This window comes from Ictalurus punctatus, chromosome 20 (assembly GCF_001660625.3).
Source record: "Ictalurus punctatus breed USDA103 chromosome 20, Coco_2.0, whole genome shotgun sequence".
In the NCBI taxonomy this organism is placed as follows: Eukaryota; Metazoa; Chordata; class Actinopteri; order Siluriformes; family Ictaluridae; genus Ictalurus; species Ictalurus punctatus.
In genome coordinates, this window is record NC_030435.2 from 10,529,961 (window position 1) to 10,550,454 (window position 20,494).

The following is a 20,494-nucleotide window of genomic DNA, read 5'->3' on the forward strand; positions in this document are numbered from 1 at the left end:
TCCATGGGTGTGACAGGACATTCAGTATTAGAACATTTCTCTGAACCGTTAGTTTGTGAATGTGAAAATGGGAAAAGAGTAACCCACCAATTACTAATTTTGACTTCATTTCCAGTCAATCTACTGGGCAGGGACTTAATGTGTGTTTTACACTTAAATTTTATGTCCTCACCTCAGGGAGTAAAAATAACTGATGACTCATCTTTGGGAACTCCATTTGTTAAAGAAACAGAGCTCTGTGTTTCTCAATGGTCCATGCATAACAAGCCTAGAGCCTGTGCTCGTTTGTTGACATTGGCACATGATAAGATGAAGGACAACTATGCTGATTTTATGCTGTCCTCTGCCCTTCATTGCACAGCGCAAGTGCATGAAGGAAGAGACTTTAATTTTGAGAAAGAATGGTTTATGGATATCCCAGAAAGTGAAGAGCTGTACGTACATTTACATTTATTCATTTAGCAGACGCTTTTATCCAAAGCGACTTACAAATGAGAAAATACAAGCAAACCTATATTGGTGTGACAAATTTTGTGCATGTTCAGTCAAGTTAAGTGACACGCAGTTGCATGTATTTTTGTCCCAGAATCGGCACCTCACGTCCCATTAGCCACAATAAAGAACAAACAGTAGAAAGACGTGGGACGCATGGGTCAGATTATGTGAGAGTGAGAAAATTACAGATTAGGAACAGAAATCCATCTCCAACATGTGGTACAGCACGACACTAGGAGTTTATAAAAAATATTTCTGGAAATGTTTCTGGAAATATTTCATCCCGGTTAACCGGGATGTAATATGTCATGAGAAGGGAATGTAATATGTCATGACAAGGGAACTGTGGGCCCAAGGGAAACATGATGTAGGCCTGATTAGAAGTGCACCACCAGTCGTGATAACGCCCAAATCTGACTTTAGGCCCAGACAATCTAAATACCCTCTTAAATCAGAAGCTATTGAGGGCATTAGACCAGATTTCAATTCATTATTGAAGGCAGGGGTCACTGTTCCCTGTCCTGATTTGTCAGTGCGCACTCCAATATTTCCAGTGTGAGAAGCAAAAAAAAAAAAAACCTGCAACCTGATGAATGGTGATTTGTACAAGATTTGCAGGCAGTCAATGCAGCAGTCAAAAAGAGAGCTCCAGACATGCAAAATTTTTACACTACATTAAGCCAGGTTCCAGCAAATAGAGAATGGTTTTCAGTCGTAGATTTAGCTAATGCGTTTTTTCAGTATATCTCTTGATAAAGACAATCAGTTTCAGTTTGCATTCATATTTGACGGACATCCTTACACTTTCACTCGCTTGTGTTAAGGGTATTGTGAGTCACTAACGAAATACAACCCAAATGCTAAAGGACAGCTTAGCACCTCTACCACTTCCTCCAGGGTACAGTGTGAAACTGACACCATTAAATTGTTGCAGCATCTTGCCAAAGAGGGACACAAAGACAGTCTCTCCAAATTACAGTATGTACAATAAGAAGTGAGATTTCTTGGGTCATGACATTTCTGCAAAGGGAAAGAAACTCTCAGCCGAAAGAGTATCTGCAAAACAGAAGATTCCCAAGCCTCTGACGAAGAAACTAGTTCTCTCTATCCTAGGTATGTGTTCATATCGCAGAACTTTCATTCTAAACTATTCCAGTCTAGTAGCACCGCTCAGAGAGATGGCATATGCAACAGGTTGGACAGCTCATTCTCAGGTAAGTTGGATCCAGTCACTGCAGAGTTTCCTGTGTATATGTGCAGTAGCAGCAGCTGAGAAAGCTGTGGTGTCATCCAGAGACCTGGTAGGTTACTCAGAATTGAACCTCTTGGTTCCACATGAGGTGTTGTTACTCCTACTTGAACAGAAAACCTCACACCTTTCCATCCAATGGTGGCTGCACCATAACACTATACTACTAGACATGCCGAATATCACTATAAAATGATGTACTGTCCTTAACCCTGCTACTCTTCTTCCAACAGAGGGAGACGGGGAACCACATGATTGTGTTATACTGACTAACGCACTCTGCTCTCCTAGAGTCGACCTTAAAGATGTTCTATTGGAAAACTCAGATCTGATCCTCTTTGTGGACGGGTCTGCGTCACGTGACCCAGAACCAGGTAAAAATCGAGTGGACTATGCAGTAGTGACTGCACACGAGACGGTCTGTCAGGAAGTCTCCTTTCAAACCTTTCAGCACAAGCAGCTGAACTGTATGCCCTCATAGAGGCATGAAGACATGCTGAGGGACAGTCAGTAAATATCTACACAGACAGTAGATATGCCTTTGAGGTAGTACATGATTTCGGGACAATTTGGATACAAGGAACTTCCTGACGAGTTCAGGAACACACACAGCCCACCACAAACTAGTCTCTGAGCTGCTAGATGCAGTCCTACTCCACAAAACTATTGCAGTATGCAAATGTGATGCACACACTAACAAATTAGACCATGTTTTCCTAGAAAAGGCCGTGGGGCGCAACGCAGGCTGCACGGTTGTTGACTGAGTTTGGCAATGCCCCCAGGGCTGTCCTTGTCTTCAAAGTTGACACATGGCAGGGACCATGCACCAAAAAGGGGGGAAGGATAGCTGTGATAAAGCATTGGTTTCTCTAATTACTCTAAAAAAAAATAATAATAATAATAATTTTGTTTACACTGTTTGCGCAACTCATAACGTGGGTTGAGGTTTGAAGGTAGAGAAGGCCATGTCCCTACGTCCAAACAGGACTCAGATGCGGTAGTGATAATGATAATTTCCAGTGATAATGGCACACTGTTTGTGAGCCATGCCCTTAAGTAGGTGGGTGAATATTTGCGTATTGACTTAAAGCAGCACTGTGCATATCATCTGGCCAGTGGTGGGGGTGTCCAAATGCCACACCAATGTCCTGTATAATGCAACTATGGACTTCTGTACCGCAAATACCACACAGTTTCGATGTAATTTTACGACGCCTTTTGATTCCACGCCTAGCACATTGTGGGCTTGTGGTAGCCATGCTTATCATACCTTGTCAAAGATATGGCAAGGTTGCTGCTATCCAGTCATTGCGGTCCCTAGTTTCACCATGCTAACTCCGCAAGACAGAAACATGACTCACCTGCGGCGCAGATGCTCATTGAACACAGAAATGCCCACGTGGTATCAAGGCTATCAACTATGGGACCTGTCGATGAGACCAATTGCGCCCACAGGGTGGTCTTTGCTCCCTGGAGGGGGAACAGCCGCTTTATTCAATAAATTGAACGGAATGGCATCGCAAGAATTGACTCTGGCTAACGAAACTGGGGAAGCTTTGGAAGCTATAAACGCTGAGTTGGTCTCACTGAGAACTGGCGTAATTCAACATAGATTGGCCCTGGATACCCTATTGACAGAAAAGGGCAGTGTGTGTAAACTATTAGATACCTCGTGTTGCTTTTACCTGTCTGGGAATTAGATTCTCCCAGCAACACTGACGATGACGACCCGTTGACATCCATTTCACGTCTATTGTAAATATGCATTTGACCATGACGACTCATTTCACCCTAAAATAAGCTTGCTTGACGACAGGATACTTTATATCCGCAAAAACAGCCTTAGCACCTTCATTGTGTCTGTATTATGATGAATTCAGTTGAACTGTGAAAGGATTCTGAAGTTCTGATGTATTCACAGCATAGTAATTTCTCTGTTAATCTTAGTTATCATATTTTGTAATGATAAAAATGGGGGAAATGTGAGGGAAATTACTCATTTTTACTTTGTAATAGTTTTGTTCTTGTTCTATTTCATTCTCATCAGAGGATAACGCCTAAGAAGGCCATGTCATGTCACTGAGATCAGTACAGAATGTTTATCTGCTTACAGAGAAACATGTTCTTCTGTTCAAGGCTCGTCTAAACATCCTCCAAGATCCTAAAACAAAGCCTGTTTGAACTGCCTCAAACTGTTTCTTGTCGGTACACAGAATTATGTCATGCTCTGCGTTCCATATATATATAGTAGTAGTTTAGTACAAGAGCTTCAGAGCACTCATTATTCTATCCTGCTTTATTCTATCCTATATTAACCATCTTTCTGTAATAAACCTTTTTACCTTCAGAGGATGAGTCTGTGAGTGTTGTCTAATTTCCACGATATCACTTTTGTGAGATATTGTATATTTGGAAGACACTTTTTTCCATCACCAAAACCAATTATACACCTGCAGAACATAAGGAAGAGTTGCATGGAAAACTTTTATGATATATTTCTGTCCTTTTTGAAGCTTGAAAGGTAGTTACAATCCACTGCCAATGTATGAACAGGAGAGAGCTGCATTTGTGTTTTACAGACGAAAGAAAGTCCTACAGGTTTAGAACAACTTGAGTAATTGACAATTTTAATTTTTGAGTGAACTATTTCCTTAAAGTTTTCTGAAGTTCACCAAAAACAGAACATTTGTTAAACTACAAATAACAAACCTTCACAGACTAGGAGATAGTCTGACCAAAAGCAAAGTGTCTTGGATTTTTTTTTGCCTATGGTTACTACCTGCTGCCCTGAGTTCTGCTTTGAAGAGGTTGTCCAAATCAGTCACTGTCAACAACTTCTCAGTGTGGCAGAAGAAAGAACCCAAAACACTAGGATGCAGCTGAAGTGCTGTCAAAAACTGTCATGGTGGCAAGTCCATCTTTAAATCTATCAAAGCAGACAGAGTTTGGGGTGTTTTATTCACAGGCTTGTAGAAAATGTAATATTTATATTTATATGAACAGTAAGTCATTTAGTGAAATAAAGCAATAATGACTATGTTTACATGGACAGCAATTATCTAATTATTGACCTTATTCTGAATAAACAAACATAGATGTATTAACGTCACACGTTATTACATCCTCACGCCACACCGTCCGACATTCCCTCCAGAATTTCACACAACATACAGTTAGTCTTTATTATGGTACCTTATAAAGTTTTGGGTGTTTTGTAAAAATTTTTATTTTACGGGAGCTTCAAGTGCAGTTAATTGTCATGCTATACGTGCAAATAAACGACTGCTTGAAGCCGTGGGATGCATCCGAAACTGCGTACTTACCTACTGTACTATATATAGTACAATTGTATGTTTCTCCTCAATGCTCTTCACATGTCAAACACCCAGCAGTTTGGAGCAGGGTGCTGTTTTTCAAAATCAGTTCTTGTAGTGACTCCAAATTAGTTGCATTCTGAATCTGAAAAGAACATTAACATTGTTTAGGTCCAAGCTATACATATACGAAAATGAAAATTTCAGCATAATTAATTAAATACTTAAAATCAGGAATGTCTAACACTTGCAGCTGACAATTTCTAGGGTCATAAATATTTTCTAGGGTCATGAATATTCAAGTAACCTTCCTACTAATTACCTAAATTATGTCCATTACCATACCTCTTGCAGCACTTTCACAATACCCTCATCTGTGACATTTTTTAAAGTGGCGCTAAAAGAGGGCTGGTCTACAATGTGGTTCACCAGGTCTTTTGAAAGATAATGGGGCCCTGGTCCTCCATGCACTATTGACACAGCAATCATTTTTCCTGCCAAGAAATACTCATCCTCCCTAACAGCTGTCATAGAAAGTAAAGCCACACACTAACATGAACATGTTCATTACAGATATTTTTCATTAACTGGTTCTGCTTTAAATAAACAATCAACATTTCAAATTAAATACATACCAACTGAATTTTATACCAGGTAGCGACTATTGGCATGTCTATCAAAAATGGGCCGATTGTGCAGGCAGCTCATCAGCAAAGTGAAAAATTCCCGTCTTGGTCCACCTGTATCAAGACCCTCTTCAAACGTGGCAGCATCATCAGAGAACTTCACAAACATGTCACTGACTTCCGAGTATGAGACACGTTTAAATCCTCTGACTGCCCCATCCCACACACTGGATCTTATTCTGTTGAATCTGCTGGCGCATTTCGATCGATGGCAAGGGCCAGATTTGAAATAATGTCAAGAGCTCTTAAACTGCTTTTTTCCCTAGAAAGTGTAAACAGTGAATTTTAATTGATGCACTCAGTATTTGTAGATTTTATACAATGGGGGAAATAAGTATTGAACATGTCGACATTTTTTCAGTAAATATTTCCAATGAGGTTATTCACACGAAATTTTCACCAGACATCAGTATTAACTCAAGAAATCCACAAATATAAAACATTAAAGTCCATAAATAAAGTTATCTGTAATAAAGTGGAAAGACCCAGGGGAAAAAAATATTGAACACGCTAAGAAAAAGCAGTTCTCCAAGGCAAGGTATGGCAAGGAACCAGCTGAAATGGGTAAGTAGTTAGAAAGTAATTATACCTCCTTTCTGTACAAATTAATATCAGCTGGGTTAGTAAATTGATGGTCTATAAAAAGGCCTTTCAATACCAAGGTGTCACAAGAAAAATCTCATGATGGGTTAAGGCAAAGAGCTCTCCCAAGACCTTCACAACCTTAATGTTGCAAAACATACTGATGGAATTGGATAGACATATTTCAAAACTTCTGAATCCACCAGGAAGCACCATTTGGGCCACTATCCTTAAGTGGAAGCAACATCACTCCGTCATCATCCGGCCACGCACAGGAGCTCCTCGCAAGATTTCTGAACAGGGAGTCAGAAGAATAGTCAAAAGAGTAGCCCAAGAGTCAAGGACCACTCAGAAAGAGCTCCAGAAACACTTGGAGGCAGCAGGTACCATCGTCACAGAGAAAACAATAGGCAATGCACTCCACTGCCATGGCATCTATGCATGCTCACCCTGCAATATTCCATTACTAAAGAAAAGGCATGTCGATGCTCGTTTAAAGTTTGCTAGAACTCATTGTTGTATGACAAGCCTATGAAATACTGGGAGAGTATAGTCTGGTCAGATGAGAGTAAAGTTGACATTTTGGCTGTCATACTACACACCATGTTTGGAGAAGAAATGGCACTGACATCACCCTAACCTATAGCAACAGTGAAGTTTGGAGGTGGAAGCATCATATTGTGGGGCTGTTTTTCATCAAATGGTACTGCCAGACTTCTTGTAATTGAAGGAACAATGAGTAGAGCCCTTTACCAGGAGATTCTTGAGAAGAATCTGCTGCCATCCACCAGGTTGATGAAGACGAGACGTGGGTGAACCTTCCAGCAGGACAACAATCCAAAGCATACAGCAAAGGAAACTCTCAATTTGTTTCAGAGAAAAAAAAAATTACGTGTTAGAATGGCCCAGTCAACCACCTAACTTGAATCCAATTGAACAAGATTTAAAGACGATATGTTTAGAAGAATGGGCCAAAGTCACACCTGAATACTGTGGCCGATTAATTTCTTCATACAGGAAGCATCTTGAAGCTGTCATTACAAACAAAGGCTTCTCCACTAAGTATTAAATAAATTTCAGTTAGTGTGTTCAATACTTTTTTTACTGTCATTCCTCTTTATTACACATAACTTCATTTATGGACTTTAATGTTTGGATTTCTTTATATTTCTTGAGTTAATACCAAAGTCAGGTGAAAATTCCACGTGAAAAAATCTATATTTTCAAAAAAAAAAAAATTCAGTAAATATATTTACTAAAAAAAAATGTTGATGTGTTCAATATTTATTTCATCCACTGTATTTTGCAAGCAACATAATTTTGTAGCTTACTCTATTGGTTCTGGGAGGTCAAAATCTGAAAACAGAAACCAAGAGTTTATCAAGAGATGTAATTGTATATAGAACTTTATTCTACAGCTAGATGTGCATTAAACTACAACCCCAATTAAAAAAAAAAAAAAAAAAAAAAAAAAAAAAAAAAAAAAAAAAAATTAAAAAACGTGGGACACTGTGTAAAATGTAAATAAGAACAGAATGCAATGACTTGCAAATGTCATAAACCCATATGTTACTCACAATATAACATAGAAAACAAGACTTAATTTCTGTTTGGTTGAAAGCAGGTTTATAATCGCTTCTCTTTCAAAATGTGGTGAAATGCTGCAAAGGCCTGTCAAACATGTTCGCAATTATACGAATGCGAAAATAAAGTGAACTCCCAAATGCACGTTATAAGCAACCCAAACTCGTGGGTGGCAACCATGTTCTAGCTATGTTATCGCTGTCTAGCTAGCCTATAATAAAACCTGTAATGTCCGTTGATAGGGTTTAATGTGTTTCTGTCGTGTCTCTTTTAAAACATCGAGATTTTTTCCACATGAACTGCAGAAATTGGGCAGAACACCATATTTTAAACCGAAGTAGGGACAAAACAGACATACACACACGAATTGACTTTCAAGTACTACCGCAGCGCTGCAACTTGTTGTACTTCCTGTGTATCTTGATTGACATGTGTGTCGTCCAATCAGCAGTAAGTAATCCATTCACAAAATGTACCTACCTTTCCCGTTTTTTTTCTGATTTGTTCATTTGTTTTCTGAATTGTTAATTTGTTTTGCACTTCACAGCCACCATAAAAAATGGTTTTCTCAGGTCGCTACTGTTTTAGTATATGAAGTCACGTTAAGCGTTTAAAGGTAAATTTTCTAATTAAGCGTTTTAGAATGTCCCCATGAACTCTTGTCTGCGAAAAAACAGCATGTTGTAACTGCCGAGGCTTTACACCCGAGTGAAATAAATTTTATAGGACTGGCGAACTATCCGAGACCAGCTCATTCGTTTTGTATTACTTCATCTAAAGTGAAAGGAGGCATGTTTGAAATCATTACTATCATTGCAGGTGCACGTTTTAGTTAGTTGGCTTACTACTCATGCGAGAAGAAGAGTTATTCTCACATCATTCATGCTCTCCAAGCGTTAAAAGCGCGTCTTCTATCATCGCTCCACTCTCGGATGCGCACCTGACGCCATGCCGCAGTGACAGCGTTTCCGTGACGTCCTCGAAAGTTATTGCATCTCGCACACTCGAAACTGTTTCAATCTCTCTAAAATCAATGCTCCAACATAACACTGTAACGTTACACAAATATTTGAAATAGCTTACACAGAGAAAGGAGACTTAGAAAGTTGACTCAGAGATCCCCCCCGGAAGGTGGTGGGGGGGGTCTAACCTGTCCTTAGACACCGAAAGAAAAGCTGGAAGTGACCTTTAGGTACCATAGAGGAGTAACCAGTGCACGAGCTTTACAATGAAGGCAGCATCCTGTCAGCTTCAGAGTGTGCGCACGTCTTTTCACAGAACGTGCACGAACGTTTGTCCAGTTGGTTTGAGCACTTTTGTCTCTTAAAACTGCAAAACGCCACGCCAGGAATTTGAGCGATAGCAGAGACTTTGTACTTGGATGTGAAGTAACTGTTTCTCTTGTTATTTTGACGGCTCGAGCGGACCGAGGGCAGCAGGATGCGCTCGAGCTGAGGTGGTCGGAGACTTCAAGCCAAGCTTCAAGACCTGAAACTGAGAGGATACATTTCCCCAGACTATCTTAAGGTCTTAGATTTGAGAACAAACCGTTGCACGTTGGGTTGTATTCCACGTTTTGAGGATGTACGTGGTGTTGCTGTTTGTGTCTGTAGTGGGATTGTCTACATTTGCTGTTTTAGCCCAAATCGGTGAGTTGGCTTTTGTTGCGTGTATGTATAGAAGGGGTGGTGTTTTTTGTTATAAGTTGTGCGAATTGTGTTTCATAAACTTGGACTACACCTTCTTATTACTATTTTGCTGCATTCTCCTTCACGTTTCTATTTCTGGATTGCGTGTTTGTGCAAAGAAGATTTGCGTGCGTGCCTCTGCATCAGGGCTATTTTGGTTGTTTCTTTCACCACCCCAGACGCTGTCATTGTTAAGGTCATGGAACACAAGGCCAAATCCCAATTGTCTTTTGATGTCGCTTTGTGGTAACAGCAGCCAAAATTCTTCAAAACGGTCGTGCTGTCCCAATAATCTCTATGTGTTATGCATCTGTCCAATTAGCATCCCCTCTGAGAATTTAAGGGATCTTGGTCTGTTTTATACGTAAGCAGTCTGCCCTTAATTGATGTGAACAGTGACATTTCAGCCCAGTGTTCCTGTCTGAACTTATCTTCATTATTCTTATCTCCGTGTTCAAACTACAGATGGCACGTGCGGCGGTAATATTACAATCACAAGTGCTGGGTACGTGACGTCACCGGGCTATCCGTTGGGGTACCCGCTCTCGCAGCAGTGCGTCTGGCTCATCAGTGCCCCCGACCACCACCAACGGATCCTCATCAACTTCAACCCACACTTCGACCTAGAGAGCCGCGAGTGCAAGTGAGTGTTTCACACCAACCCACTCCCACACCAGCTCCAAAATATTCAGATGATACTTACACTCCATTTACACATATCTGGATCAAACATCTAGGCATGGCTAGATTAATTAATTTATAGGCTATAAAAAATAAACACATTGAAAAAAATTGAGACTGGTGGCTTAGCTGAAATCTCTGATTAACCTAGAGCACAGTGTCATGGAGCTGATTAAAACTTAGTGATGATAAAATCCTAGCTTATTGATGAGGGAGGGTGTGACACACACATTTTCTAACTAACACTATTAAACTCACTTGCAGTGGTGTGCACACTGTTATAAGCAAGACTAGAGTCCCCCCTCCCCCCATAGTGAATGTGCTTACTCCTTAGAGAGAAAGACATTGTGTTTATGCACGCATGTGTGTGCACAAACTTGTAAGAACATTCTACTCATTATTCTTCCAATTGTATTTCATTGAAAAATTCAGCAACTAGCATGTAAAAATGTCTGTCATACTGCACAATATAAACAAAGGAGCATGCTTTCCTATTGACTGGGGATGATGCATTACACTGGGGAGTCTAATCTTTGTTAGCTTGGCCAGTCATCTCTTCTCTGATGCCTGGAGTTCATCAGGATGCACACAGTAGGAGTGTGTCTCATAGGGCCTGGAAATATGGAACAACTAATTGTCAGCCTCAGATTTTAAAGCCACAGCCTGTCCTTTTTCAGTCTGGCTCTGTTTATACAATATCCTGTTGCATATAAACTTTGTCATTTGATGGTAGATACCAAAAGACCACAACACTAAACAAAACCCTTCAGTTATAACTCCATCTCAATACAGACAAAGCAATTTAGAGATATATAAACAGGATAGGAGCTAGGAAAGTAATTATGCCTTTAAAAAGTTTATTTTAGATAAAGCAGCAGGGTCCTCCCTATTGTTTGCCTTAAGGGCATTGTATTCCTTGTGTAAAAATAACTGTAGAGGAACATTATTAAGTAATGATTGATTAATAATTACAACTATTATACCTTTAAGTTAAGGAGGTTAAAATTTTAACATGAGCACACACTGGAACTTAACAACAGGCCAAAAGAGCAGTCAAATGACATATAAGCCAATCAACATCTAGACTGAATGACAGCTGCATTGGTGTTTTGAACTCACCAAGGTTTCCTTTGGAAACCTTGCCCCCTTCCCCTCATGTCGTATAAGCAATCTCTTGTCTTGACTTGCTTATCCCCTGCAGCCCTTTCTATCAAGATAAAATGCTTTGAGTTCATTAATGTGAAATAAAACCTATCAATGTGTTCTACTTAGATAATCGAATAAGTATACAACATACGTCTGTTTTTAACATCAAATTTCTATTAGGGATGATGCACAAAACTTTCCACAAGAAATTGTTTAAAATATTTTGTATTTTATATTAGTATTTTGGCTGAAAGAGAAAAATGACTGAAAATGTTGTCTGAAATTGTTTGATTATGTGATTATTGTGGGTTTTTTTTTTTTTTACTGTATATTGTGCTTTGTAGTATTTTTTTTATGCAGAAATGTTTAATTTTTTTAAAGTAACAGAATTTTAAATATCTATTTGTAACAGTTTAAAGAAAGAATGTAATCTCTGTGAAAAAAATTGGAAAAAAAGACTGAATAATAATAATAATTAAAGTGTCTAGTTTTGGGGTGGCAAAGCTGAGTTATAGTGGTCTTTCAACCTAGAGAGGAGTAACTATGAATACAGTTACATGGACAGCAATAATCTAATTATTGACCTTATTCTGAATAAGACAATACTGTGATTAAGTTGTTTACATGAGTTGCTTTTAGAATATTCCTTTCATGTTTTACATGTCATAGAACGTAGATCGATTAACAGCACGTCATTACGTCCCCACGCCACGCCGTCCAACGTTCCCTCCAGAATTTCACGTATCAACATACAGTTGGTCTTCGTTATGGTACCGTATACAATTTGGGGTGTTTCATTTTTAATTTTACGAAAGCTTCAAGTGCAGTTAATTATTAGAGAGAGATAGTTTGTATATATTGTAACCTTAGTTTTGACAGGTATAGGTCAAAGGTCAAAAAGATGCACATCATTACTCTCTATATCTAGATCAAAGGTCAAGATCATAAAATTTAATGACCGTGACAGGTGAAAGGGGGCCATGATCATAAAATATACTTATGTTGACATATTTATGTTGGCATCATAAAAAAATAGTTATGTTAAATCCGGTTCCCATGCATTCCAGACACATATGTTCTCATACCTGGTACGGCCATGTGTTTTCCACCCAACACATGTTGCACACATGGTCTTTCTAACACTCTGAGGTAGGTCATAAAATATATATAGTTATGTTAAATCTGGATCACATCCATTCCTGACACAAACGTTACTAGTTATGTTAAATCGGAATCCCATCCATTCCTGACATAAATGTTACTATACATGGAATGGCCATGTGTATTACACATCCACACAAACACACTTTATTTTCACATTATTTAAAAGTAATTTAAGTGTTATGTACTAAATTACCATAATTATGAACACAAGTTGTTAAGTTGACAATCATTTTTAAAATTACGTTTCTCCATTTAGATTGTCTGCAGTAGAATGCAGTCTTTTAAACCAGGAAAAATGACTGCCTTTAAGTTGTATAACAATAGTAAGTAAAATTCAGTGTGATTTACATTACAAATCTCATACGTAACATCTCTGCAGGATTTATAGACGTTAAAGCACTGAATGAAATGAGCAATATAGCCGAAAAATAAACACTCTGTGTCTACTACTTTTATCTCTCTCATAGAACTATCCACAGTCCAAAGGCTGTGGAGCTAGAAGGCTACGTGTGCGAATGACAAAAGATTTTTTAAAAAATAAAATAAAAAATGTATCAATACATGAAATTAGATTACACAATGTAGTTGAGGTTTACATGAATAAGCAGAAATGTAATCATGCTTATCTTTCCTATAGCACAAATGAAAAGCCCTCTCTAGATGAACAGATTTGTCAAAGAGTAGATATTCAAATTACACTGCTAAATGACTAGCATTAGCTATGTGTAGTAGTGCAAAATGTATTAGCAGGCGTAGCCTATACACGAGTCCACTATTGGTCATATCACAATTGAGAACATGCCCCAAATTCATTGCTTTAGTAGAATTTAATTGTAAGTGAAATGATACTCACATTGTAATGTCTTTAGTATTTGTTCAGTCTACAGGTCCTCTAACACTCTGTTAAATGAATAAATGTAAATGTACTACAACGTAAATTTTGTTTTAAATCAATTAACGCAGAAATTACACACAATATTAAGTTGATGTAATTATCAACATTATTATGTCAACACAACTCATCAAAATAATGTGTACAACTTTAAATATTTAATTAATTCAATAAATTAGAATTTTTATCTTGCAACCCCACATTAAATTTAGATTGTGGGGGTTTGTTTTGTATAGCTCCGCTGTTAGAAAATACACGATGGTTGAATGTGAACATAAATGAGCAGAATGTAAGCTTGTGAAATAAATGAAACTTTATTGATTGCACTTTTGAGAAATTGGCATGACTTTGAATAAAATTTACTGAAATAAATACTCTAAAACATTGATATACCCGAAGAAATGTTAAAAAAAAAAAAAAAAAAAAAAAAAAAAGGTTTGTACATACCTTCTAAATAGGTCCCTTTAGTAGGTAAACATTTTAAAGACGGTGTTTTATAAGAAACGCGCGTATTACATGCCTTCTAAACCTAACCCTTTAGGATGTTTAAAGTGCTGCTTAAAAAATCGAGAGTTTTGTTTAAACTAGAAGACACATTTTCCGGGAGATGTCTTGTAGGCCTATACACACTGTCCTACACGTGTTTGCCCGGGGTGACAGTTCTATAGATAGTATAAATTTTACATTTATGAGCTCTGGTGACAGTGTCTGAAGTGTGTGTGTATGTGGGTGTGTGGGTGTGCGTGCGTGTGTGTGGGTGTGTTAGAGAGAGAGAGAGAGAGAGAGAGAGAGAGAGAGAGAGAGAGAGAGTCATGTGTTTCTTGGGTTTTGCTGACCAGAATGCTTACAGTGTGTTTATGTTAATGAATTAAGGGACGAGTCGTGTGTTTCAGGGTTTTACGATCCCTACCAATGTGTACATTTGTGGTTTAAGTGAATCTTTGTTTCTGAAATTACTTCTGTGGTAATTATCAGTTTGTGTAACTAATCTATCAGAAAATACTAGACCTGGTGACTGAATGTGGTAGATGTATTAGAATTGTGGACATGTTATGCATGTGTAGCTCCCTATGTGTACGATCTATGTGTAATCCTTCTGTCAAGAAATGAGCAGACTGAGGTTTGTGAAATAATTTAACTATTTATTGGCTACGTTGTTGAGAAAAACATTGTGATGTGTAAAACATTTCTACAGTCCTTCAAGGCTGTATGATGTCGTTGTTCTCTTTTACTGAAAGAAAGGTCAAAACATCGGTGTTATTCGTTGTGGAGACTGATGTGACAATATGTCTGAAGAAAATGAAAATATGTATTACATATCCTACCTTCTAACCAGGTTAATTTAAAGGTGAAAAAACCTTTTTTAAAGACGGTGTTTTAAAAGAGTCATGCATTTTGTTTAAACTATAAACAAGATTTGAGAAAATGGTTCGCCAACGAGGATACTTACACAGAACTATGGCTAAATACATAAGCTTTTGTCTATGCTTTGACATCCCATGTCCCAGCAGTACATTTATGACCTCTGATGACCATGTGGGTGTGCGGGGGTGGGTGTGTGAGAGAGAGAGAGACACAGGTGTTCTTTTGGGGGTTTTGCTGACCAGAATTCTTACAAATGTGTTTGTTAACGAATTAAAGGGAGTCGTATGTCAAAGTGTTAAAATAATGGTTAAGACGTTGTAGTTAAAACACAGAAGAAACTCTGCAACTATCTGTTACAATGTCTGCTCCGAGAAATCCTAATACCCTTAGAAGATTGCTGTGTATTCACCAACAAGAGGACCTGTTGAAATGAGATAGGACCTGACTTTTGCTCCAAAAATTTTTTTCTTAAAACCAAGAGGTTAGTTTGACAATTTATTAATGAAGGTAATGTAAAGACGTTGCTGTTTAACCCTGAGCAGGGTGTCAACAACTCCAAAGATCGTGTCTTAAGTCCGAGGTTTTAGTTAGGAGGTAGAAAAACATTTAAAGACGGTGTTTTAAAAGAAACAAGTATTTCACCCTTAATGGTAAAAAAAGAAAAGTGATTGTACTCCAATATGAAATAAAACGGTGGAGACACACTGAGTACATTTCTGTTCCACAGTCTATATGGATCCCCAAACTTCTTGTAGTGTGGAAAAATATATACACCCTCCGTGACTATGTTACTTAAGGTTTAAACATTTTTATTTTGTGATGGCAGCAAGACAAAACGGTTGTGCATTTGGTATCTGGTGATTTTAGAATTAGGCCCTAAATGTCAAATATGTTTTGTGTATGGCTTCGTCAGGCAAAGATCACGATGGTATGGAAAGAGTGTACAAGAGTAATTGGGGTGATCTAATGCTTAGGACTTGTACAGTACTTCAACTCGGGAATGTCCCACCATGGCGTTCAGAGAGACGTTATCTAAGGTACACGTATATATAATATAGATCAGATCACCAGTCTGTCTTTACCCACTCCTGATCTGCAGTCAAAATGATTAACGTTTATTTCCTTGTAAGGGGTTTATGACCGGGAACAGTCATATACACTACAAGCCAAAGTTATAGAAGCAGTCGAGTTATTTTAAAAGGTTCTAATAGACAATTAGTGTAAACTAGTGTAAAAAAAAAAATTAAAAATCTCTGAAATATTTCAGTGAAAATAGTGGTCCATATTTAATGCATTATATTAGAAATGATAGTACAGTCTTTGTTGATCAGTTACCAACTCATACTTTATAATAATTTGTTTAGGAGCATCTGAATCTGGCAAATAACTTTTATTGCATTTAGGCATACAATAAAAGTTAATAAACAAATTAGGAAGAAATGACTTGTACACTACTGCTGCGGGTATTAAGGCAAACCATTTTGTTCAAACTTCAGCATGACCCATAGAGTAGCAGAAACGTATGACATCTTATGAATACCATGTGAAGGATTAAGTTGACTCGTCCCTTACAGTTACAAAGACATGTCCTTGTGCAGGATCACCTTCGCACCAGCATCGATCCCCTCTTCTCCCATTTCAATGTATAAGAAAAGGCAAAAAGTAATATAAGATATATAAGAATATATTTATAAAATATAACACATTATGAGGACGAAACATAAAATATTATTTAACAAGGTCTGCCATTCAGCCCTCTTAACTGTAAGAGCATTATCAGTATTGTACAGCAGTTTCAGATGTCAGATATAAAACAATTTTTTGAGTCACAGTGCCAAACTACTGGTATTATATTTGGATCCTTCTTTTTCAGCATGAAGGACTGGCATTTATTTAATAGACAGATCGTACAGCCATATACTAGGTCAGAGGATTTAGGAATTTCTTTGAGAAAGGTTCACTGTTTTTGTTCTTTTATCATAGCTTCAGTTTGTATACTTACTTTGGTTAGTAACTTAAACTGTTTTATTAGGTATTGACAGATTTCATTAACAGGGAACGATGATAGGTGAAGATTAAGTTGGTATGCGTGTACAAAATAAAACTGTCTATATGTATATTTGTCTGCTATGTATCTGTTTAAACACTGTTGTAATAGCGATATAAAGAGAGAGAGATACCCATTTACTAATTCATAGAACCCCTTTCCACCTTTTCAAGTTCGTTATACATTTTTCTTTTCAAGTATCATGTTCAGACATTGCAAATCATCAGTCTGAAGGTTAAGGGTTACTTAGATTTTTGCTTCTTCAGCATAAAAAAATGTCTAAACATTAATCTTATTATTAAACTCAGAAACAATATAACTGTCTGGTTGTGATCATAATAAAAGGCAACGTGAAATGTTTACACTAGTTTACACTAATTGTCTATTAGAACCTTTTAAAATAACTCGACTGCTTCTATAACTTTGGCTTGTAGTGTATATGACTGTTCCCGGTCATAAACCCCTTACAAGGAAATAAACGTTAATCATTTTGACTGCAGATCAGGAGTGGGTAAAGACAGACTGGTGATCTGATCTATATTATATATACGTGTACCTTAGATAACGTCTCTCTGAACGCCATGGTGGGACATTCCCGAGTTGAAGTACTGTACAAGTCCTAAGCATTAGATCACCCCAATTACTCTTGTACACTCTTTCCATACCATCGTGATCTTTGCCTGACGAAGCCATACACAAAACATATTTGACATTTAGGGCCTAATTCTAAAATCACCAGATACCAAATGCACAACCGTTTTGTCTTGCTGCCATCACAAAATAAAAATGTTTAAACCTTAAGTAACATAGTCACGGAGGGTGTATATATTTTTCCACACTACAAGAAGTTTGGGGATCCATATAGACTGTGGAACAGAAATGTACTCAGTGTGTCTCCACCGTTTTATTTCATATTGGAGTACAATCACTTTTCTTTTTTTACCATTAAGGGTGAAATACTTGTTTCTTTTAAAACACCGTCTTTAAATGTTTTTCTACCTCCTAACTAAAACCTCGGACTTAAGACACGATCTTTGGAGTTGTTGACACCCTGCTCAGGGTTAAACAGCAACGTCTTTACATTACCTTCATTAATAAATTGTCAAACTAACCTCTTGGTTTTAAGAAAAAAATTTTTGGAGCAAAAGTCAGGTCCTATCTCATTTCAACAGGTCCTCTTGTTGGTGAATACACAGCAATCTTCTAAGGGTATTAGGATTTCTCGGAGCAGACATTGTAACAGATAGTTGCAGAGTTTCTTCTGTGTTTTAACTACAACGTCTTAACCATTATTTTAACACTTTGACATACGACTCCCTTTAATTCGTTAACAAACACATTTGTAAGAATTCTGGTCAGCAAAACCCCCAAAAGAACACCTGTGTCTCTCTCTCTCTCACACACCCACCCCCGCACACCCACATGGTCATCAGAGGTCATAAATGTACTGCTGGGACATGGGATGTCAAAGCATAGACAAAAGCTTATGTATTTAGCCATAGTTCTGTGTAAGTATCCTCGTTGGCGAACCATTTTCTCAAATCTTGTTTATAGTTTAAACAAAATGCATGACTCTTTTAAAACACCGTCTTTAAAAAAGGTTTTTTCACCTTTAAATTAACCTGGTTAGAAGGTAGGATATGTAATACATATTTTCATTTTCTTCAGACATATTGTCACATCAGTCTCCACAACGAATAACACCGATGTTTTGACCTTTCTTTCAGTAAAAGAGAACAACGACATCATACAGCCTTGAAGGACTGTAGAAATGTTTTACACATCACAATGTTTTTCTCAACAACGTAGCCAATAAATAGTTAAATTATTTCACAAACCTCAGTCTGCTCATTTCTTGACAGAAGGATTACACATAGATCGTACACATAGGGAGCTACACATGCATAACATGTCCACAATTCTAATACATCTACCACATTCAGTCACCAGGTCTAGTATTTTCTGATAGATTAGTTACACAAACTGATAATTACCACAGAAGTAATTTCAGAAACAAAGATTCACTTAAACCACAAATGTACACATTGGTAGGGATCGTAAAACCCTGAAACACACGACTCGTCCCTTAATTCATTAACATAAACACACTGTAAGCATTCTGGTCAGCAAAACCCAAGAAACACATGACTCTCTCTCTCTCTCTCTCTCTCTCTCTCTCTCTCTCTCTCTCTCTCTAACACACCCACACACACGCACGCACACCCACACACCCACATACACACACACTTCAGACACTGTCACCAGAGCTCATAAATGTAAAATTTATACTATCTATAGAACTGTCACCCCGGGCAAACACGTGTAGGACAGTGTGTATAGGCCTACAAGACATCTCCCGGAAAATGTGTCTTCTAGTTTAAACAAAACTCTCGATTTTTTAAGCAGCACTTTAAACATCCTAAAGGGTTAGGTTTAGAAGGCATGTAATGCGCGCGTTTCTTATAAAACACCGTCTTTAAAATGTTTACCTACTAAAGGGACCTATTTAGAAGGTATGTACAAACCTTTTTTTTTTTTTTTTTTTTTTTTTTTTTAACATTTCTTCGGGTATATCAATGTTTTAGAGTATTTATTTCAGTAAATTTTATTCAAAGTCATGCCAATTTCTCAAAAGTGCAATCAATAAAGTTTCATTTATTTCACAAGCTTACATTCTGCTCATTTATGTTCACATTCAACCATCGTGTATTTTCTAACAGCGGAGCTATACAAAACAAACCCCCACAATCTAAATTTAATGTGGGGTTGCAAGATAAAAATTCTAATTTATTGAATTAATTAAATATTTAAAGTTGTACACATTATTTTGATGAGTTGTGTTGACATAATAATGTTGATAATTACATCAACTTAATATTGTGTGTAATTTCCTCGTTAATTGATTTAAAACAAAATTTACGTTGTAGTACATTTACATTTATTCATTTAACAGAGTGTTAGAGGACCTGTAGACTGAACAAATACTAAAGACATTACAATGTGAGTATCATTTCACTTACAATTAAATTCTACTAAAGCAATGAATTTGGGGCATGTTCTCAATTGTGATATGACCAATAGTGGACTCGTGTATAGGCTACGCCTGCTAATACATTTTGCACTACTACACATAGCTAATGCTAGTCATTTAGCAGTGTAATTTGAATATCTACTCTTTGACAAATCTGTTCATCTAGAGAGGGCTTTTCATTTGTGCTATAGGAAAGATAAGCATGATTACATTTCTGCTTATTCATGTAAACCTCAACTACATTGTGTAATCTAATTTCATGTATTGATACATTTTTTATTTTATTTTTTAAAAAATCTTTTGTCATTCGCACACGTAGCCTTCTAGCTCCACAGCCTTTGGACTGTGGATAGTTCTATGAGAGAGATAAAAGTAGTAGACACAGAGTGTTTATTTTTTGGCTATATTGCTCATTTCATTCAGTGCTTTAACGTCTATAAATCCTGCAGAGATGTTACGTATGAGATTTGTAATGTAAATCACACTGAATTTTACTTACTACTGTTATACAACTTAAAGGCAGTCATTTTTCCTGGTTTAAAAGACTGCATTCTACTGCAGACAATCTAA

At 37.4% G+C, this 20,494-nt stretch overlaps 1 protein-coding gene across 5 annotated transcripts in view; it reads left to right on the forward strand.

Moving 5' to 3' along the window:
• The first annotated feature begins 9,095 nt into the window (after window positions 1-9,095).
• LOC108280422 (neuropilin-1a) overlaps window positions 9,096-20,494 on the forward strand; it is a 132,989-nt gene continuing 121,590 nt past the window's right edge. For 2 of the 5 annotated variants that reach the window (XM_017495375.3, XM_053673507.1), the window contains exons 1-2: window positions 9,096-9,559; window positions 10,064-10,241. In XM_017495375.3, the coding sequence (XP_017350864.1) occupies window positions 9,493-9,559; window positions 10,064-10,241 (245 nt within the window). In that variant the 5' untranslated portion in view covers window positions 9,096-9,492. The remainder of the gene's footprint in view (window positions 9,560-10,063; window positions 10,242-20,494) is intronic. The other 3 variants (XM_047162618.2, XM_017495370.3, XM_017495372.3) reach the window with 3 other exon arrangements.